Source organism: Myodes glareolus, chromosome 8 (assembly GCF_982192425.1).
Source record: "Myodes glareolus chromosome 8, mMyoGla1.1, whole genome shotgun sequence".
NCBI classification, from domain to species: domain Eukaryota; kingdom Metazoa; phylum Chordata; class Mammalia; order Rodentia; family Cricetidae; genus Myodes; species Myodes glareolus.
In genome coordinates, this window is record NC_142033.1 from 64398302 (window position 1) to 64421855 (window position 23554).

At 35.5% G+C, this 23554-nt stretch overlaps 1 protein-coding gene across 3 annotated transcripts in view; it reads left to right on the plus strand.

Moving 5' to 3' along the window:
* The window catches only part of Rab28 (RAB28, member RAS oncogene family), a 98718-nt gene that overhangs the window by 10671 nt on the left and 64493 nt on the right, over positions 1–23554 (plus strand). For all 3 annotated transcript variants that reach the window (XR_015002742.2, XM_048415007.3, XM_048415006.3), the window contains exon 4: positions 10168–10297. Coding sequence is in view for 2 of the 3 variants with exons in the window: in XM_048415007.3 (XP_048270964.1) it covers positions 10168–10297 (130 nt within the window). In the remaining variant the exon portion in view is untranslated. The remainder of the gene's footprint in view (positions 1–10167; positions 10298–23554) is intronic.

Here is a 23554-nt window from a genome sequence, read left to right on the forward strand (position 1 = left end):
GTGAACCACTATGTCTGGTTATAGTTTATGTTTTTGTATAAAATTATACAAATAGCAAATATACATTCTAGCAACACACTTTAGAAATTATTTCATCTTAAAGATATACCATAAAGAATAGTTACCATTTTAATGCTTTGGTGGGTTGCTGTTTCTTTTTTTGACAGAGACTTTAGGAATGCTTTAAGGCTTTTTATGTCATTGTCTCCTGAAGTAGCATGTTTGTGTGTAGGTAAAGAAGCGCATGGCACTTACTAAGCACTGACCTAGGACTTGTGTATGTACTTTTTATTTTTGCTTTTGATTCTGGTTTTAATGTGCATCTTCTTCTTCTTCATCATGAGGTATGAAGGTAGTCTCTAAATGTTCATGGTTATTTATGAGTTGGATGTTTTAGGTATAGAAAGCATAATTTGGAGTTGGATAGTGGTGGTGCATGCCTTTAATCCTAACACTTGGGAGGCAGAAGCAGGTGGATCTCTGAGTTTGAGCTCAGCCTGATCTATAGAATGAGTTTTCAGTACATTCAGAGCTTCACAAATAAACCCTGTCTAAAAAAACCAAAAAACAACCCTCTCTCCCCCAAACCCCAAATAAACAAAAAGCAAACAACAAAAAAGAAAGCATAATTTGGTTAAATGAATCTACATTTCTTGTTAAAAAAATGAATCTTGTAGGATAAAGACAGTAGTACACTGTACACAATTTGACTCTTATCATTTGCCATGCAAAGTGGAATCTACTTTTCTACAAAATATTGAGAAGTATAAATGAGATAGACAGGGAACTGTATCATTGTGTTCTGGAGACAGGTATTTTCACTTATGCTTGTCTCTTAAAACTTTCTTTAACGTTTGTTCTTTCTGCATTACCTTGTTTCGTTTGTAAAGTCATTCTGCTCATGTGTCACATTTATTCTTGTTTATATGGCCTGCTAGTTTATATACTTGCACTTTTTAAAGCTGTAACTTAGATTTTTTTTGGTCCCTTTTTGCGATTGTTTCTAAAATTTTTTTTCTATGGTGCTGGAGCATCAATCTTACAGCCTTATACATATCAGGCAAATACTATTCCACTGAAGTGTATCACCAGTCCCTTTTCTCTATTATTAAACTGATTTTGTTTAAAATAGATATTAAGCAAAGGAGAAGTAGCTGGATGGAGAGACATAGAAGGCCACAGTACTTGTTTTACTTAAGAGAATGGCTAAATTGAACTTGAAAGTAACACATCTTTTTCTTCTTATTCCATAAACTATATCTACAGACCACATACCTTTTTTATTTTTAATAAAAATTAAGACAGTGTCTCTTCTAGTGATATTTGACTCAGTGTGTCACATAGAGCAGCCTTAATTTTCTTCTTTAATTTCATTGTGCTTATGTGTATAAACATGCCGTGGTCATGTGTGGAGGTCAGAGGACAACTTTGTGGAGTCATCTTTTCTCGCCTTCCACCTTTGTGTGGGTTTGTCTCTTGAGCTGTCTTTTATGATAGACAAATAGAATAGCACTTTAGGCATCATGGAACAGACAATATCAAAATTAATTATTTTCTCCTTTGCTTTAAAATTGTACAATATAGTGTATATGAATTGGTTTCTGTTATTTTGCTTTTCTTTAAATCATGTAAAATATATCATTTAAATTATTAAAATTTATTACTTTTATGTAAAAGTAAGTATTGTGAAAGTCATTAAATAATGCTACCCATTCTCAGGTTTGTAACTTACTATATGCATAAAATTATGAAACCATATCCTTAAGTTTATGTATATTTTATATTATTATTATTATTATTATTATTATTATTTGGCTTTTCGAAACAGGGTTTCTCTGTGGCTTTGGAGCCTGTTCTGGAAATAGCTTTCGTAGACCAGGCTGGCCTCAAACTCACAGAGTTCTGGCTGCCTCTGCCTCCCGAGTGCTGGGATTAAAGGTGTGCACCACCACTGCCCGGCATATCTTTTATATTATTACATAATTGCTTAAAATGTAAGGGTGTATAATATGTCTTTCAGAATTTTGTTTGTTTGTTTGCGTTTGGTTTCTTTTTCTCTTAGACAGGGTTTTTCTGTGTAGTTCTGATTGTCTTGGAACTCACTCTGTAGACCATGCTAGTCTTGAACTCAGAGATCTGCCTGCCTCCTAAGTACTGGGATTAAAGGCATATGTCACTAGGCCTGGTGCCTAAAATTCTTAATTTTACTTTTTTGAGAACTCTTTGGTTTGGTGAAACGAACTTCATTTCTTAGAAGAAAGTGAGTGTTAGATGTCTTCTTAGAATGTACCATGCATAGCTGTTGTAAAAGGAGGTGGCTGACTGCATTCCCACTGGGATCCTGGCTCCCCGGCTAGTTTACACCCAAAATAATTACACGGAAACTGTATTCATTTAAACACTGCCTGACCCATTATATCCAGCCCCTTCTTGGCCAACTCTCACATCTTGACTTCAACCCATCTCTAATAATCTGTATGTCACCACGAGCTCATGGCTTACCGGGAAAGATTCAGCATATCATGACAGCTGGCTCCATGGCGTCTGACTGACTCTGCTTTCTTTCTCCCAGCATTCTGTTCTTTCTACTCTGCCTATCTAATCTGTTGTCCCATCAAAAACCAAGGCAGTTTCTTTATTAACCAATGAAAGTAACACATAGACAGATGACCCTCCTACATCACATGTACCTTGATGGCACATGTTGACCAGTTTTTCTTTTGCTGATGTTTTATTCACAGTTTTGTTACCAAGTATGTACCCTGCTATGCTAAATAACAGGGTAGTATAGTGTTTCTGAGAAATTTGTCCTAAGAAACTTGGAATTCTGAGAAGATGAAATAAATTATCATAAGTTAATAATAATGTAATAACTTTTTTGTGCTCTCCAGAAATTATAAACCTAAATAATATGTAGAATACATAAAAGTACATTTATCAGTTAGACTGTTTGGTTAAAATATATGTAAATAATATACCTCAGCCAAGGATGCCAACATCTGGGGAGTGTTACTCTTTACCAGGACATAAACTTTTTACACATACTGTCATGGCAGTCTGCTTTTAGGATACCAACCTAATATGCTGCTTTGAATTCTGGTTGAGGCTTTTTAACTTTTTCATTGTATATAGATTTATCTTACACACTTCTCATTTATCTTCTATAAATCTGGGTCATTAAGCTGTAGAGTATTACTTCTTGTATGCATGTGATTTTTTTTTAAGCATTAGTATCTAGGAAGAAATTTATTTGAAAGGTAGAAGTTTACTAGGCTTTAGATAAAATTGATTATTTTACCTTCCTCACTTTTTCTCTTAGTAACATTAAACTTTAGCAAAAGTCCATTGGATAGTGTACATTGAAACCAAGTGAACTGACCTCCAGAAAGAATTAAGATATTTTGATAAGAGCTAGTTTTAAGAATTAAAATAAGTCCCAGTTAAATGCCTGAATTTTAAATTAACTTAAAAATGTCTAGAAGTCTTCAGTAAGAAGTTATAGGCATTTTTCCTAGTGGTTAGGAGCAAATACACAGTACATAGTGTTTAGTGCCCTGTAACCTGTGGCTAACAGAGGCTAATAGCAAACCTCAGAGAAGGACTGGATGTTTCATTTTCGTAGCTCTTTCCATCCTGGAATCTAAGTGGTTTGCAAACAGTGCTCCACTGAGCATAAACTCAATGAAGTGTAGTCATTTGTGAGGTAGAACACAACTACTCTTGTGTATCAATGCCCTACATAGCTGAGCCTGCTTGTTAACCATCAGCTAAATGATTTGGTTCCAGCATGACTACTAGGGACAGATTATATCTAAAAGCTTGACTCCTGAGACCTTCTGCTACCATTTACTATGATTTTTTTATTGGTTATTTGCCAAATATAGCCTTATTTATAGCCTTTATTTACTGGCATTTCTTTAATTTTTTTATTTGCAGTTTTAAAAATTAAATTTAGACTGGACAGTGGTGGCACACACCTTTAATTCCAGCACTCGGGAGGCAGAGGCAGGTGGATCTCTGTGAGTTCAATTCCAGCCTGGTCTGCATAGTGAGTTCCAGGACAGTCAGAGCTACACAGTGAAACCCTGTCTTGAAAACCGCTCCCCCCAGTTAAATTATGTTATTTATGTCTTCCCTTTCCTTCCTCCAATCATTTTTATTTCTTCTTTCCTTAGCTCTCAAATTTATGGTCTCTTTTTAACTATTATTATTATTATTATTTTTATGTATCTATAAATGTACAAATGCAATGTCCCGAGTTTATTTGTAATATTATTTTTATAGGTTGTAAGTATACTATATTGTAGCTATTGCATTGTATTTATGTTTTAATTAATTTCCCTGTGTAATTGAAAAATGAGGTAAATTATTTCTCTTGCACGTTAGGAAGAAAAAAATCCTCTGGATTTTAAGGTGTCATTTGCCAATTATAATAAAAATAGGGAAATATTTATTAAGGATGTGAAGTATTGCCACCAATGTTTGTTACTTCTAAACAGCAGTCAGTTATTACCTTAAGAATTCTGTGTGTTCAATGCATTTACTCATGCTTATTAAATACATGCAAACAAACAACTGCATAAAGTAACCTTATAATCTATGTAGAAAAAGTCTTGAGCAAGGAGAAGTAAGTGGTCATATCTTTTTCAAATTAGAAGGAAAGGTCTAGTACAGTGAAGACACTGGAACATTGAAAGAAGCATTTCTTAAAGTTGAAATCTGGTTTACAAAGGTTATTTGAAATATTTGGGAAGGAGAGGAGCAACTGGAGGCTGAATTAGGGTGGGAAACAGAAGGGTGGCCTGGGCATAAAGACAGGAGAAAGATGATGGCAGCTAGGTGGTAAAATGTGTCTGGGACAAGAGAAATGCTGATGGCTTTAGATGGCCACAGTGCTACACAGAAAATTAGATTTCATAGTTGACAGGATCATTCTGGGACTCAAGTTGAAGTTAAAATGAAACTTCTTAGAAAGTTGTATTTGTGACCAGGGAGATTCTGATACTTTTTGGAGGGAATGAGAAGAATCCTAGATTGACTGATATATCAAAGATACTCAATTTTGAGGGTCGTTCTGAGGAACTGACTACCCAAGAGGATTTTTGGGTCTAAGGCTGGTGGTAGAGACCCTGGGAGTCAAAAAATTTGGTAATGAATGTTAAACTTTTGATCCATTTCACCTATAATACCATATTTATAGCCATAAGGTTAATCATATATTCTTTAGATATATGTGATGTTAGCTTGATGACTACTTTTTAAAACTTTTTAAAAAAGATTTATTTATTTATTATATATACAACATTCTGCCGCCATGTGTGCCCGCACGCCAGAGGAGGGTGCCAGATGTCATTACAGATGGTTGTGAGCCACCATGTGGTTGCTGGGAATTGAACTCAGGACCTTTGGAAGAGCAGACAATGCTCTTAACCACTGAGCCATCTCTCCAGCCCCTTGATGACTATTTTTTTATATTCATTCTGCTACTGTTCATTTGTGTCTTTCCCTATAATTGCTTTTTGAATAATCTTTTTTTTTGTACTATTTATCTCTTTTTAACTTCATTGTTTTGTGCTCTATAGTTTGAGGTTGCCTTTATTTTGGTTTCCTATCGTGGTAACTTAGAGAAGAGATTTTTTTGGCATGTGGTTCTAAAGGGTTAAGAATCCATCACAATGATGCTGCATGACAGTGGGTGACAGACATAGTTGCAGGGACAGGAAGCTGAGAGATTGATCACTTCTCCAACTGCAAACACAAGCATCCTTGCCAGAGTGGTGGTGATTTCTTGGCAGAGCCCTCAAAGAGCAAGCTTTTGACTGTTGTGTGTTGATGTTCTTTCATAAAAGAATGGGATGAGAGAAGGATTATTGGATCCTCAAGTGAGATTCCACACCTGTCTGCCATTTGTACACAGTTCTGTCCTAATTGTACATGGCCTCTTGGTCTTGGAAGGTATTAGAGTATGGAGTATGTAGAAGGTTAACTAAAGGGACACTCCATCTATGTGGTATGGGGAAGTCATCATCTTGGCTAAAGGGAAATCTTCTGGTAATGTGGCTGTTTCCAGGCTTCAGATGTTCCTGTAAGTAATACCTCATCCACACTTTCTAAGTAAGCCATATAAACTCATTGATTCCTTAAAATGGATTTCGGTGAAATGACTTTATTTTGTCATTGGTGCCCCTGTGGATGGGTAGAACTTTGTTTATATCACCCAGGGAAAGAGTTCCTAAAGTAAATGCCTTATAATTTTTATTGAATGATAAAGTGAGGTGAATAACAAGAATTCAGGTAAGTGGGCCTTTGGTATGAAGTTTTTGTTGCTTTAGCCCTGAATGCATTGTTCCCTTTCACTGACAGCTGTAGATGCCAGAGATATCAAAGTCCTCTAGTGTCTTTGTTTATTTCATTCCAACCTTTTTAGATATTTTGAAGAACTCTTCTCAGTTGAAATATTTGCTTATAGTTGCTCTTATCCTGAAGCTCTGTTAATGCCAATCTTTTAGTGGGCCTCAGATCAATGAGAGGATGGCTAGAGGAGTTGGAAGTTAGAAACTTTCCTCCACCCACAGGATCTAATGCTTTGTAGGGTATTGCATTGGTTACTTTCTCCATGTCAGAACTGGGAGTGGACATTTCCTTGCTTTGCAAGTTTCTATGGGTAAATCCCATGAAAGTGATGGCAGGGAGGGTGAAGGTGATCTGAAGACTGGGCTGCTGAGAGTCCTTCAGGCTACAGCCAGGCAATAGCCCCTGCAGGTTGTTTGCATTACTGTCCTACATTACCATCCCCAGCAGCTTCTGATCCAGGGAAGTCGGTTTTGTCTGCACTCTTTTAATTTACTATGCTTCCCAGGATTCAGGGCAGTGATTTGTCCTCCAATCTCAGTTCTCTGATGCACCCCTGAAAAATCTGATCTTTCAGTTGTAAGGTCAGAGATGATGATCAAAATTCTTTATCTGTTAGAAGCCCATACTCCTCAAGTTTCTTTTGTTTTTTTTTTCATATCGGATTTTCATATTTTTCAGTATAACACTAAAGGTCACACCACTAATAATTATGGTAAAAATAAAGACAAAGTAATAAATGTAAAAAATAATTAAATGTCAATTTTTTTTACATTTTATTGTGTTGAGAATATTTGGGTTGAAGGATAGCTAAGTTAGTGGATGAAGTATAGCTTTTTATGAGTCTAAAATGATTCAAAATAATATCTGAAAAAATACATTAGTCTAGAGTAGGGATTGGCGACTTTCCTATAGAGTTAGATATAAATATTTCAGAGAGGCCTCCCAGGTTTAAATCTTCGGTTTAAGGGCATGCTCCACTGTGCTAGCCATCAGTACATGGTGGTGTGCATGTTCTACTTATATATGTTTTGTCTTACACAGCTGTTGTTCCATCTTGGGCAAATATTTTCATGTATTAGTCAAAAGGTTCCAGTATTTTAAGGATTAGTTATCACCATGTCTAGGCTTTATTTAATTAATGTACAATACCGCAAAATTACTGTGAGAATGTGATTCACAGTGAGCAATAAAAATCATGTACAGTTATATACACTACTAATTTCCAGTGATCTACTTGGTGTTTATTTTTATTCTCTTGATCATATAGGCTTATTAAACATTTTTAAAGTGGGACAGAAAAATAATTGTTCAGATTAAGTAGATGATGTTTCCGGCCTGAAATCCAAGGGTAGGACTCTTTCAGCAAACAATAAATGCCATCACTCACTATAGAGGGAGGTAGAGTCAGTAAGGATTGGCTGTCTCTAAAGCTCAGTTTTGGAGCTATATTCTTCAAGAAATTGAGATTGCACTTCTTATTTCAGATATCTATTTTAGTTAATGACCAGAAATAATCTTGGAAGAAATAGATGTTGTTACCAAAATAAATCAGAAAAGCAGTTTTGTGTATAATTATGCAGCATATATATTTTTGTTTTATATAGTTCTCATTTAGCCTAGGTTGGTCTTGTATTTAGTATGTAACTAAAGCTGACTTTGAACTCTTGATTCATTTTACTCTGCCTCCCAAGTAGTGGTATTACAAGTGGATGCCACTTTGCCTGACAAACTTAGGTATTCTATTTAAAAATTTTTTGAGACTGGGTCTTGCTCTGTAGTTCTAGAATTCACTGTATAGTGGAAGCTATACTCAAACTCAGAACAATCCATCTGCCTTAGTCTTTTTAGTTCTGGGATAATAGCTGTGAGCCACTATATCTAACATTAAAATTACAGATTATTGAACTTGAAAAGGATCTTAGAGACCATCAGAAATCTAATTGTGCGATTCATTATGTTATGTATATTGGCATTTTGCCTATATGTTATATCTGTATACCACATGCTTGTAGTACCCTGAGAAGCCAGAAGAGGGTGTTGGATCCTCTGAAACAGGCGTTACAGACCAATGACAGCTGCCATGTGGGTGCTGGGAAGTGAACCCAGGTTTTCTGGAAGAAGAGCTAGTGCTCTTAGTCCTTGAATCATCTCTCTAGTCTCTAGAAATTTACTTTTAAGACAATAAATAGGTGACTTAAGGATTGATGTTGTTTAATAAAAGCTCAGCACCAGAATATCATAAGAACAGCCAGTTTGTTTTAGCTTTAGAAACTCAACTCTTAATTTTTGACAGCTTTTGTGAACAAATTGTTGAATACACTCATCATTAAATTTTTTATATAAACTAAAAAATGGTAAGAGTTATTGTGTAGTCAAAATGAATTATCTACTAATTGCTATAATTTCTGTTGTCTGGGATCACAAGGTTGTTCACATTTATAGTTTATGGGTAGGGTAGAAATGCTAGTTCAGTCAGTAATGTCACATTGACAGCAGCTGCAATGGAACTCCAAGCTCATTACTAACTTATTACTTGCTGTGACTCCTGTGTTGTATACTTATCTGTTTATATATGTAGTTTTCCTAGTTTTCCTGGAAGACTGTATTACTTCAAGCTCAGCATTCATATCCTTAGCAGTCAGTAAAGTGCATGGTATAGAGTCTGCAGACAAATGTGTTTAGTCACTTAGTCCTTAACCGATGTCCTGGTTCCATCTGTTATCTGCCTGGGTTCTCTTGGTTATTATAGCCTTTCTATAAATAAAGTGGGGATAATAATACCAATCACTGTAGGTTGTGGGAGGATTGGTATAAAGATCTAGATCTGTGTTTGATACATAGCAGATTTAAAAATAGTTATTTTAATATAAGAAGTAGGTATGAATGCCTTGAGTGACTTATCCTGTAAGCAGAACTTCATATTAAGTGCTTTACTACAAACTAGTATGTGGTTCTGTTATTTGTGTGTGTGTATATATTGAAATATAATGGGATAAATTAAAAAGGAATATGATATAAGAAGCAGGAAGTAACCCCTCTCTTATATTTAGCTTTCCTTGGACTCTTATTATAGTATCATGTCCAGTTTTACATTGCTCATTTTAAAGAGGATGTCAAAAAACTCTATGTAGTGTGTCCTGGGAAGAATCAACAGGCATGATTAAAGGGACAGAAAATAGGCCCTTTGAGGCGGCTTTAAGGAACTGAGTTTATTTACTCTGGAAAGCAGACTGGTAAGGAGTTACTTAACTGTCTTCAAGTATACGAGGGGTTGTTAAAAGGAGGACACTCTCCAGTTGTTCTCTAAATGCACAGAGGACCAAAAGAGGAAATCCACATTTCATTTAAAGAAAATTGTGTTAAACACTAAAATTGCCCATCAAGGGACATCATGTATCATGGAATCTCATTTTTGAAGACATTTAAAATTGGAGAAGCAGCAGATGGTTACTTATTGAAAAGTTTAAATGTTTGCCTTGTGAAAGTGAGAGGTGGGGTTTTAGTCTTTGCAGTTTTTTTTTTTTTGAGGTGATAGAGTTTTCTTATTCTGAATCTCCTAAGAGTTCTTCAGGTATTTTATATTGGGAAATTACTTAAAATTTTGATAAAATTATACCTTAGTTTCAGTATTTATTGTGAATGGGATCACATTCACAATTGTTTTTACTAATAATACATTTAAGTTGAAATTGGTTTTTATATAAAAAACACAACTGCACTTTACAGTATACCTGATATATTGAAACATTAAGAAGTATTATTAATATTATTTCAAGAGTATATTATAAATATCCTGCATTTCTTTTCTGACAGGGAATCCTCTTGGTCTATGATATTACAAATTATCAAAGTTTTGAGAATTTAGAAGATTGGTATTCTGTGGTGAAGACTGTGAGCGAAGAATCGGAAACTCAGCCCCTGGTTGCTTTGGTGGGCAATAAAAGTAAGGTGGTACTACTTATTTATGCATAGTGAAGTTTATTTGCTTCTGTAGACTGACTGTTTGTGTCTTTCCACCAATTGGCATTTTGAGACTTGAGTTCCCAATGTGGTAGTTAGTGGGGGTTATACTAACTCACTGTGTCATGATAGTGGAGCCCTCATAAATGGGATTAGAGACATAAGAGAGAGAATTATTTTTTCTCTGTGAAATGAAGACACAGCAAAAAGGTGACCATCAAATCAGGAAGAGGACTCTCAATATTATCTGCTGGTACCTTCATGTTGAACTTAGCAGTACCTGGAACTATAAGAAATAATGTTTCTTGTTCATTGGTCTTTGGTATTTGTTATGGTGGTCTAAGCAGCGACTTTACAAAGGTGCTTGCCTATTTGTTGATCAATTTTTTCCTAAAAAAATATTCAGTGTCTGGGAACAGCTTTTTTTGGAGTTTAAGTAGAAAATTCTTATGAATATGAATAACCGTCTAACAACTTTTTTTCTTAAGTGACATTTAATCTCTAAAATTCATAGTATACTATATGGTTCATATTGAAGTCTAAGAAGTAACTTTCAAACATGAATTGAACCACCAATTCAGGCATTACAGTATAATTTTAAGACATCCTTTACTGTTCAATAACTATTTTGAGGCCTGTTCTGCTCTAATTTATCTGCTGCTTTTGTAAAGGTGAGTTCAAGACTGATAGTGTATATTTTGGCTTCATGTGGTCTTTAGGAAGCTATGTGGACTGTTAAGAAGAGCAACACAAATTTTATCGCACTACAGTATAGCTTCAGCTCTGTCCCAGTGACTTTGAGACATTTCATTAAATGATCTTCTATTCTAAAAAAGGAATAGTGCTTACTGAAGTTTAATTATTCCTCATTCCCATCTTTTATAAACTTTTCCTGAATTTTTAGGGTTTATTTCTGAAATGCAGATTAATTTTTGGAAGAGTATTGTATTAGGGAAAGGTACTGTCCTTGGTAAAAAAAAAGTATGGGTAAGTAATTTTTTGAGACCAGTTTCTTGAACTGTGATATATATCAGACAGAAATCATAAAACTGAACCTGGGACTCTACTACTATTTGGTTTATTGACCTGTAGTAATTTTGAAAAGAAGACAATAAGAGGTTTTAGATACATGAGATATTATGGTATAATCTGATATTCTCCAGTTTACTTGAGTCAGAGAAACAGAAAATGAACTCAAATTATACCACGGAAGATTTAGTTAGGAACTATTTCCTGAGTACAGTTAAGTCAGTGCCTATCTATACTGCCAAGAGAATTATTTTCTCTAAATGTCTGATAAATGCAATGCATTTTTCTCTGTAATTATTTAGGCAATAGTATTTCCTAAAGGGTAAACTAGATTTCTGCATTATGTAGTTTTACACATTGAGATGAGCATTTAATTTAATCCCTAGTTTAAAACCATTACAAAACAGGTGTGAAGCCATTTCTTTGCAGAGTTTAAAATAGACTAAAATAGTTTCTAGACTATCAGCTGTCTAGAAAAAAGTATTGCATGTCACAAAATGGCATGGCCTTTGGTAGAAATTGTAGTGTTTTGTTTTTAGCTTTAACTAAGACTTACACATCTATTTTATAAGTAATTCCTTTGGAGTGAATCATTATTTTTAGTTCATTGAAATCTCCCTTCCAAATAATAGGTTTTGGTCACTTTGGCTTCTATTTCTGTGTGCAGCTTTTCATTTTAGATGATAATTTCTTGGTCAGTTGTCATGTTACCAAAGCATTAACTTATACTCTGCTTATACTTTTGTTGGAGGTTTCCCATCACCATATGGGAAGCTGTAGATGAGAGAGGGGAATTAGGATTTGTTTTCATTTCTTCCAGGGTATGATCTAACCATCATCTGAGATAATGACATAGTAGTGTATAATTATATTCATTATGCTATATGTTTAGGTTATCCTGCGACATCCACTATCATTGGTTAATGTCAACAACAGAATATTAGACTAGGTGAAATACTAGTCTAGGCTTGTGTTGTTATGCCCAGGCATTAAAAATAAAAAATAAAACCATATATAAGTTATTTAAATTTTTGCAGAAAATTAATAGATTGCTGTTTTTGATATTTACTGTTATTAAAAATTCTCACTTTTCATATTTAACTTAGCAATTACCCCATTTTAAATGTGTTTACTATATGTCCCTTCAGAACAATATATAGCAGAGTATATTATAGTCACAAAGACTATTATTTAAAAAAAAATATAAGTGAGCATTTCCTGGCTGTTACTTACTGTTTTTATCTGTCACTGACCCAATTTCATGTGATTATATAATGAAAGATTATTCTACAGTTAAACCTATTAAGTCTTTAACTCTCTATCTACTGAATATTTTTCAATTTGTGTTCCCAAGTTGATGTTACATTTGTTAATGTAATTGTGTATTTGTATTTTCTTTTTGTGAATACAATTTTATTAAAAAGCAGTAAAATTCACAGAAGACCACACTTTGTCAAAATAAGAGAAACATGATAGATTAAGAGCAGAAACTAGACTGTTATGTTCTTGTTTAAACATGGTTACCTTTGTATGAAATGTTTTTATCTTCTTTATTTACATATATTTGTTTCTTTTATTGAAAATAGGAATTTCACATTATATACCCCCAAACCACTCATTTCCTAGTCTTTAAATATCCACCCTCCACCCTTGTAAACTTCCCTTTCCCAAAGAAAATAAGAAATTAAGAAAAATTAAAAAAAAAGAAAAAACAAACTCAAAAACATCAGAAAACAAAAACCCTTCTATATGACCTCTCTGGGCAGCAACCTGCTCCTTTATCAACCACAGCGTTTTGAACATGTCCCAGTCCACTCTTCTGTCTTTACTGCTTTTCCATCATATATTTGCTATTGCAGAGGGGTTGGAAGTTGTGGTGTGTCATGCAGTATACCCTTCTGCTTAAACAGCTTTACTTGTGAATGTTTATTACAATGAGTCATTAGTCTAGTTCAAGACCTCTGGCCTTTGCTACACCATCAATACTAGACCTGCATTGAGACTCTCTATTAACTGTGCCCTGAGTTGTGGAGATCCTGTGACAATGGGTCCAAAGGACTGGCCTTTTCACATGCTTCAACAGCAACTCATAGATGGGGAAGATATTAGGGAGGGCCAACTAAAAATCTTGTCTGGGTCTAGATAGTATCTGAGTTGGTCAGCCCTCCAGTTCTCCCGTGTTCACACCATTGGGGCCTGCTTTGCTGTCCCTATACCATCAGTGCCAGCTTTTCCATGCCACCCAGACAAGGGATGGGACCAGCTCAGTGCAACCCTTGGACATCAACATGGCCTCAGGCTGCAGTACAGTCCGAGGACATTCTTATAGCCATTGGTGGTAACATAGACTATGAACATTGACATAGATTCTGCCTGTATCTCTGGACCACAGGCCCAGACAAGACCATTAACAGCAACATGAACCCTCACATCATCACGGCCTCAGGTGGTAGCTCAGGTCTCTCACATTAGGTTGTTCTTCACCTCCATCACATCTCCAGTTCGCCATAGTGCACAAACGACTCCACTTCTCTTTCTTTCCCATTTCTCTGCCATGTACTTGTTTGCTTCCTATTCAGTGAGGGCTGGACATGGCCTGGTGTCTCAACTCTTAGATTTTTTTTTTATACAATACATTTTGATTTTGGTTTCCCCTCCTCTAACCCTTCCCGTGTCTTCCACTCTTCTCCCATCTCTATCCAAACTCTTTCTGTTTCTTCTTAGAAAACAAACAGGCATAATTATAAAATAAGACATACATGTTCACACACTTAAGAATGCCATAAAAACACCAAACCAGAAGCAATAATATAAATGCAAAGAACCCATAAGGTTAAAAAAAAAGAAGCACTGACTCAACATTATGAAACAAAGAACCTCCACGGATGCTTGACTTCATTTTGTGTTGATACAGGCCATGCTGTGCATGGAGCCTGCCCTTAAGAGTAGTTTGTTTCCCTAGTGAGATTCCCTTGAAGAAAAGTAATTTTTCATTTGCAAGAGGTTATCATTTGGAGCTAGCATTTTGATTAGGGGTGGGAGCATGTGTTCACTCTCTCAGTTCTAGGTCCCCATTTGGTGCAGACTCTTGCTAGTCCTGTGAGTGCTGCCTCACTCTCCAAGTTCGTATGTGCACATTACACATTGGTATGCTGAGTTTAGAAGGCCTTGTTTTCTTGGTACCTTTCATCCCCTCTGGCTCTTACATTCTTTCTGCTTTCTCTTCTGCAGACTTCCCTGAGCCCCGAGGGCAGAGATTTGTTGCAACATCTTTCACTCTGTATGTTGTCTGACTGTGAATCTCTTTATTTTTTCTCAGCTGCTGAAGGAGGAAGCTTCTCTGATGATGGCTGAACAAAACATTGATCTATGAGTATAGTAGACTACAGAAGTCATTTTATTGTTATGTACTTTTAGTAGAACAGTAGTGTTTGGTTTTATCTAGGTTCCTAGGCTATGTATGCAGTCTCTGGTTCTTGGTTATTCAAGCAGTGTTGGGTATGGTTTCCATCTTTTGGAGTGGGCCTTAAGTCAAATCAGATATTGATTGATAACTCTCACAGGTAGGCACCAACTCTACTTCTCCTTGTTCCATGAATTTTGTATAGGTATTGTCTGTAGCAATGGGGAATTACTTTTAGTTTGTGGACAGCAACCAATAGCCCTAGGTTGTTTGGAGTTCTCCCAGGACGCTAACAATTTGTTTAGGAGTAACTCATCCCCAGTAGTGGAAGCTTCATTTGGTGATGAGAGATGTCCAGTTGGGTCTGTCTCTGCTGTGTTTAGGTTGATTTCATTTGTATGAAATCCATGCTGGAATTAAAGGTATGCACCAACACTGCCCAACAAGTTTGGGTTTTTTATTCTGTGAAATGGAGTTTGGCTGCATGCATCTGGAAGACCTGAGTCCAGCCTTTATGGCCTTTAGGGTGTTTTATAGGCAGAGCCTGATGGTTGAGGCTCTCCAGAGTGGGCCCTAGCTATTAGAATATTCTGAGGGGTAGAGCCTAGCCACTCCTGCCTCTCAAGGGGCTTACAACATCCACATACATGTGAATACATACCATATTTGTCTTTGTGGGTCCGGGTTGTCTCACTCAGAATGATTTTTTTCTGTCTCCATCCAATTACGTATGAATTTCCTAGTTTCATTTTTTAATGGCTGAGTAATACTAGATTGTGTAAATGTACCACATTTTCTTTATTCATTCATCTATTGATGGACATCTAGGTTGTTTGCAACTTTTGACTATTATGAATAATCAATAAGCAATGAACATGATGCAGCAATTTTCTCTATAGTAGGATGAAGCATCTTTTGAACATATGCCCAAGAGTAGTGTTGCTGCATCTTGAGATAAACTCACTGTTTGCTCTGTTCCTCACAACTTTTAGATAAAGAGTATGTTGAAAAGAAATATAGTCTGCAGAAATATTAGTGGCAGTAGTTAAGTCTTACCTAAAGTTAATAGGAGAGCGTATGTGTGAATTCGTAACATAGTGTGAACTTTTCCTTAGACTATATGTTTACTTGCTTTTTATTAAAAATAAGAAACTCTTAGAGACTTAGGCTGAAGATAGAGGGTAATTTTATGCTGTTTAGTTATGGGTTTATTTTTATGTTACTACTTATCTACTGAATTATATCTTTAAATTATTTTCTTATACTTACCTATGTACGTAAGTAAAGGAAATAACTAAAAAGAGAGGGACTTGCTTTTTTTTGGAAATGGGCAGAATGATTGGTATATAGGATCTTGTTAATGTCAATATGTAGTACTAAAGTATACATAATAAAAATAATTTGCTTTACCCTATATTTTATTTTAAAGATCTGTCAGACATTAGCTAATGATATATTTTTCTTGTACAACATAAGATCGTACATGAAGTATAAAAGTGGAGTTTAAGATCACAGGGCTTTAGATATGAGACTTTATTTATAAATACAATTTCTACATTTAACAGAAATGCGTGTCTTTACGCCTTTAAGTCTTAATTCCTTACATCTGGAAATTAGTGTAGTAGTTTCTGTTTGATAAGTCAATTTAAAGATTAAATGAATTATTATATGAAAAGTAATGAGTGCTTTATGTATATGAAACAAATTTTAATTTTAGTGTTAATCATAATAGCTTTTTAAAAGCATGAAGTATACATAGTGTCTATCTGGGTGATCAAATGATAGTCTATTAGATTGGAAATAAATGTCCTATGAAACTGACGGAGGAAATGGTTTTTAGAAAGTCCTTTGTCACCAGCTTATTATCTTTCTCTCTCCTTTTAATGATAGGTTTGTTTGTTTGTTTTACTGTGTGCTGGAGAAGGGCGATGTATTCAGCAAACTTTAAAATACATATTTTAATATGGCATATTAAGCTGACTATTGTTAATTTTCTCAAAGATTGAGCCAGAGGTACTTCTCAAGAAGTGGTTAGTGATTCTGTTAAAATCTTTGGTTATGTTACATCTGGGAACAATTACATGCATAAAAGGCAGGGAGCTGAATCCACCTGGCTTAATCCCTATTTTTCTGCCTTTGAAAGTCTTGCTTTTCCAGCTTTAGGGAACTCTTACTTGAAGAGGCCATGTTGTAGAGCTTAGGAGAATTTGATTTATTATGTTCACTTATGGGCACCTTGGTGGTTCTGGCCATTCCCGTCATATAGACAGCTTCCTGACTGGAGTTCCTGCTCTTTGCTTTAAGTTAGTTCCCGAAGGAAAAATCATAGGCTGCTTTTATTTAAAACCTTTGTCCTTTTCACTGTTTTCAGAGTGAAATCTGCTTTCCTTCTGGTTATCTAGGTCTAGGCAATCTGACTCTTGCCTACTTTGCATACTTCATCATCTATAAGTTTCCTGTACTCAAGGCTTGGTCCTCACTCCTACATCCTCCTCTGCCTTTCTTTCTATAAGTCATTTCCAGTTCATTTGTACATCAGAGTTTCTTCTGCATAAAATGTTTTCCCCTCTGATCTTTCCTTTCTGTTAGCTGTAGTTTGTCACTCTTGTTTCATCCTAAAAGTCATTTTAAAGTTAATGCTTTTGGCAGCTCAATCTCAAGGAACCACCTAGGCCTTTGTGTTTTCATTATATTCAGCAATCTGTGCAGTTTCATTGTCATATGATACTGTTTCTTATGTGTCTTTCTACACTAAAACTAAACTTCATGAAAATTAAGAATATCATCACCTGCATAATGGGTAAAAGCCTATTCATGAATTCTGTTGGAACTAGAAGTGTTTGTGGTTCATGGTGTTAGGAAAAATGATTTTCATTCTTCCTTTAAAAAAGTAACTTGAGAACTTCATTCATGCATATGACATGAAAATGGTTTTTCTCAAAATAAAAAGTATATCTTTAGATGGCTTAAAGGCCTTCTTAGGGAATAGTATCAGTGGGAGTTTTTTAGAAATTACATGACAATTGTATTATGCTGGGTCATGTTTGAAACAGAGTATAGATTTCATGTCATTTATTAAATTACATAAATATAAAAAGTTTAGAAAGTTTGCTGTTAGAAATTTTTGTCTGCATTGAAATATAATTTTAATTTCTTTTCAGTGCTTTAGGCAAGATTATAACAAATAAAGTGAAAATTTAGGAATGTTAACTTTTTAATGATTGCTTTAAAATTCAATCTATACTTTATAATTATGTACCATCTTAATTTGTCATGTTCTATCTTTAATCTCTTACGTTTTCTTACTATCTGATCCATCAGCTAGTGTCTTCCCCAGCTAGCTCACATTCTGAGGTGGACAGATTGTAAACAGAGTTAACAGGGGCTACATGGGAGCTGCCCTGGTACTGATTTATAGCTTCTTGGTTAGTGGTGGTAGGGTGGTTATCAGGAACATGTACTGGGGGTAGGAATTATCATGCACTGACATAGAGTGGACGGATGAATGATTTCTGCTCTTAAAGATATTAACCAGATCCTTTCCCAAATAAAGACTAATAACTCAGATTTTTAAACAATCTTCATGACAGATGAGGGCATAGAGAAGAGTGCATCAGGACTATTTAACAATGTTGAGTGTATATTCTTCCTAACAGTGATGGATCGTTCCTGGAGTACTATCTGCCCAGGAAGTGATGTTTTACATTGGGAAGTTGAAAGGTTACATTTTAACATACCCTGTAAGTTGTGTTCTCTGTATTCAGTGGGCATGAATTACAAAAATAAATACATTTGAAGTTGGAAATGTATTGATGTTCTAAATAAAATTACCACAAGGCTTTTAAAGAACACACACACACACACACACACACACACACATAAAATAGAGTGTAAGTAATGGCTGTGTAGTATTTACAGAAATATGTTTAACTATACTGTAAATTTGTTGAGACTTTGAGAATTCTTTTATGTGGACAGTAAATAGATGGAACTACTAAGTAGCTAACCTTGATTCTTACCGTGAAGGGTATCAACTCCTATAAAATTTGTCATCTTCAGTATTATAGAAAATGCATTTACTTAAGAAAGCTCTAATTTATAAATCATAAACAACTCTTTTGAGAACTTGTAAAGTTCATTCTGTTTATAATTCTAAACTAAAGCTTTCTGCTCCTTTCCTTATTTAGTTTATTTAGTACTTTACTTCCTTTTTTCTTTTGGATTGTAGCAATTCCAGAGCACCAGACCCAGGTGTCTTTTTAGGTGGGCCTGATGCTTCTGTTCCTGTTGCTTTTTGTTCTCTTGACATGTACATTTTTAAAGCAGAGTTGTGATTATTTGCTTAATAAAAGTTATTGGAAGAAAGTACTTGAGCATAGATGAGACATAGTCTTCTATCCTGGGTCTTTGCATGTATACAGCACTTCAGGCAATGCTGGCCTATTTCAGGATTACTTGGATGACTTCTGCTTCCAAATCTAGTGTGTAAACATGCCTTCAGATTGGTGTGGGGATGAGAACATTAAATGATTACTGATTTATAAGTACAATCAAACCTGGTTTTTACATGATGCTTGCTTTAGTGATAGCATTTTGTTATTTTGTAGTGATTTCAGAAAAGGTATCTCAGATCATTTTAACTGTGTGGCAAATTACATAGCCAAAGAAATAGTATGTGTTTAGTTTTGTTTGCTTTGTTTCGGGGAGTTTTGTAATCATTTGAAAACACAGTCTTCCTTCTTTTTGTTTATTGTTTTGTTCTGTTGTTTTTTTTTTTTTATTGAGTGCCCATGAAAGCTTAAAAATGCCTTTGGATTCCCTAGGGCCTGGTGATCAGCCTGATGTTTGTATTGGGAATTGAACTAACGTCTTCTGGAAAAGCAGGAAGTGCTCTTTTAACTACAGAGTTATCTCCTATTCTCCTATTGTTTCTTTTATGATGTAATACTGATTTTAAATTTTAGAAGAAATTATTAAACATTGGATTAATATTAAAAACAGCTGTAAGACAGATAGCTTTGTGAAAGACTGATTTGAACATTTTATTGATTAAAAACTAGGCCCCTTTAATAGTTTATTATAGTTAGCTCCACTTTAGATTTTGTCTGCATGACTTGTCCATTGATGAGAGTGGATTATTGAAGTCTCTACTGTCAGTGTGTGAGGGCCAATATATGATTTAAGCTGTAGTAATATTTCTCTTACAAATTTGGGTGCCGTTGTGTTTAGGTCATAGATGTTAAGAATTGAAATGTCATTTTTGTAGATTTTTCCTTTGATGAATATTTTGTATCCTTGCCTATCTCTTTTGATTGGTTTTGCTTTGAATTATGTTTTGTTAGGTATTAAAATATTTAATATTTGCATACTTCTTAGTTCCATTTGCTTCAAATATCTTTTTCTAACCTTTTATTCGGAGGCACTGTTTCTGCTTGATGTTAAGGTATGTTTCTTGATGCAGCATAAAGATGGATCTTATTTTTGAATGTCTTTTGTTAGTCTATGTCTTTTTATTGGAAAATTGAGACTATTGATAATGAGAGATATCAGTGACCAATGATTGTTTATTCCTGTTATTTTGTTGCTGTTATTGGTGGTAGTGTGTCTGTGTGCCTGTATATGTATATGTATGTTTGTGTGTGTGTGACAGAGAGAGAGAGAGAAACAGAGAGAGAGACAGAGAGAGTTTTTGTGTGTGCCTCCCTTTTGATTTTGTTGGTGAGAGATTACTTATTTCCTATGTTTTCATAGATGTAGTTAACCACCTTAGATAGGCATTTTCCTTCTAGCACCTTCTGTAAGAATGGATTTGTAGATATTGTTTACATTTGATTTTATCATGGAATATCTTTGGTGTAGGAGGTCCTTCTGTCTTTGTGTTGCTTCCATTGGTTAATAAAGAAACTGCTTTGGGCCCTTGATAGGGCAGAACTTAGGTAGGCAGAGAAGACAGAACTAAATTCTGGGAGAAAGAAAGCAGAGTCAGAGAAAAGCCATGGATCTTCTGCCTGAGACAGATGCCAGTTAGAATCTCCAGTAAGCCGCTGCCATGTGGTGATACACAGATTAATGGAGATGGGTTAAACTAATATGCAAGAGTTAACCATTAAGAAGCTCGAGCTATTAGCCGAACAGTGTTTTAATTAATACAATTTCTGTGTGGTTATTTTGAGTGTAAGCTAGCCGGGTGACTTGGAAGAACAAGCAGCCTCTCCCTAAACATATCTTCTTTTCTTTATCTATGGTGAGTAAAAGCTTTGCTGGGTATAGTAGTCTGGGCTGGCATCTGTGGTTTTTTAGAATCTTCAGCACATCTATCCAGGCCCTTCTGACTTTTAGAGTCCTCATTGAGAAGTCGGGTATAATTCTAGTAGGTCTGCCTTTATGTTACATGATCTTTTTCCCTTGCAGTTTTTAATATTGTTTGATTGTTTTCTGTATGTTTAGTATTTTGCTTCATTATGTGGCAAGGGACTTTCTCTTCTGGTCCAATATATTTGGTGTTCTGTATGCTTATTGTACCTTCAGAGTCATCTCCTTTATGTTAGTAAAGTTTTCTTATATGATTTTGTTGAAAATATTTTCTGGGCCTTTGATTTTTTATTCTTCTCATTCCTCTATTCTATTATCCTTAGATTTTGTATTTTCATAGTGTTTCAGATTTCCTATTTAATGTTTAAGATGTCTTATATCAATAATTTTTCAGATTTAACATTCTCTTTGATTGATGTATCCATTTCTTCCATCATATCATCATTGCCTGAGATTCTTTCTTCCATGTCATGTATTTTGCTGGTGAAGCTTCCCTCTGTAGTTCCTGTTTGAATTCCTAAAATTTTCATTTTCAGAATTCCCTCAATTTATGTTTTCTTTATTGCCCCTTTTTCTATTTTCAGGTCTTGAACAGATTTATTTGTTTGTTTCAGCTGTTTGTTTTTGTTTTCTTGGCTCTCTTTAAGGGATTTATTAAGTTCCTCCAATTGTTTGTCTGTGTTTTCCTGGGCTTCTTTAAGAGATTTTGTAATTTCCTCTTTAAGGACTATTCATGTCGTTTTAAGGTCTTTTTCTTGAGCTTTAAGCATGTTGGAATATTCAGGGCTTTCTGTAGTAGTATAGCTGTGCTCTAATGGAGACATATTGCCCTGGTTGTTACTGTGTTTTTATGCTAGTGTCTAGGCATCTGGGTTTAGGATGATTACAGGTATAGATGCTGGGTTTCTCTTTGTTGCATGGGTGTTTTGTTTCTTAATTTTTCTTTCCTGTCTGGATCTTTGGAGAGTGTGATGATTTTGTGTTGCATGTTTTACTGGCCTGCTCAGCTGGCATATTCACAGGGAATGCTTGTTGCTTTCAGAGGCTGCATAGTTGGAATGATTTGGGGGAGGGAAGTTTGGAGGACAAGGTTTTTGCAGTTCAGTGAGGATAGGGCCAGACAGGAAAGGGAGACTAGGTAGGTTTTCAACAACAGAGATGGGGATGAGACTGGGGGATTGGATCTCAGGAGCAGTTGGAGAGGTGTGTGCCACCTTCAGTTTACTTATTGCCCTTGTAGGAGCTGTGTTTAGGTAAGCAGAGTGTGCCTGCTATGGTTGGGGTCTGTGACAAAGCAATGAATGGAAGGAAGAAGGTTAGAAGGGAAGATCTATGGGATCCACAAGAGAACAGGGAAGGCTGCCATTTTCAAAACCTTTTTACCCTGTCTTGGCAAGGTTTGGCAGTCTTTTTTCCTTTATTCTGCTTGACCAGTCTGAACACTGTGCATTTTGTCAGTGGTCGAGGCATGGGCAGTTCCTTGTCCAAAGACTACTTTTGCCAAGAAGAAAACAAGCTCCAAGTGGAATGTCTTTGGTGCTCAACATTCTTTCGGGAATAGATGGGTGCTGCCAGGAGGAATTGTGTCACACATTATAGCAGAACTCTAATTTATTTACATGCCATATTCTCCAGTTCTTTAAAGTGGTTGAAGATTACCTATCTATGCGGAATACAATTTCTTTCTATGTATCTAAAGAAATTGAATAGTTTAACTATAAGTATGACAAACATGGATGACTATTAAGCTATAATTCTTAATACCTGTATAACTTAAAAACTAAGACTTCATATTAGAATAATAAATGATCTTTAAACAACTGGGCAGCAAATGAGAACAATGAAATAATCCCACACTAGCTCAGCATTGAGTATAATAATGGAGTTCTTTATTTAGGGGAAACTCACAGATCACAGGCCTCTGTATACGAACCAGGTACAGAAACTTAACCCAGCATCCAGGTGAGAGAGAGAAGAGGGAGAGTGCGAGTTAGTGGGCCAGCACCTTTTTGGTACCCAAGGTCATGCCCAACCTGGTCCAGTCTCTCAAAGGCCATTCACTGAAGGAGGTTTCCCATCATGTGCTTGATGCCAGTGAAGGTCAGAAGGAGACATCGGGTCCAATAGAATTGGAGTTATAAATGGTTGTGAGCCACTGTGTACTCAGTGCTGGGAACTGAACCCTGGCCCTCAGCAAGTAAGTGTTCTTAACCCACTCTGCCATTTTGTGAGCCCCTTAAGCATTTCTCATAGTGGTAGAGGAGTAAAGAAAAAGTGCAAGCTAATGGGGAAAATATTAAACTTAAACTCTGGAAAGCCCAAGTTGCCTTGACTGGGAAGAGGAAGATTGTGGGAAAAGTTTTGGGTAAAATTTAAAGGTTTGGATTTTAGTGTTCTAACTTAGAGGTTCTTATTAAGGGTCAATGTAAAGATATTTAACAGGTGGAGTGGATATAGCAGTCTGGAAGACAGGGCAAATTGTAACCTATAAATAGC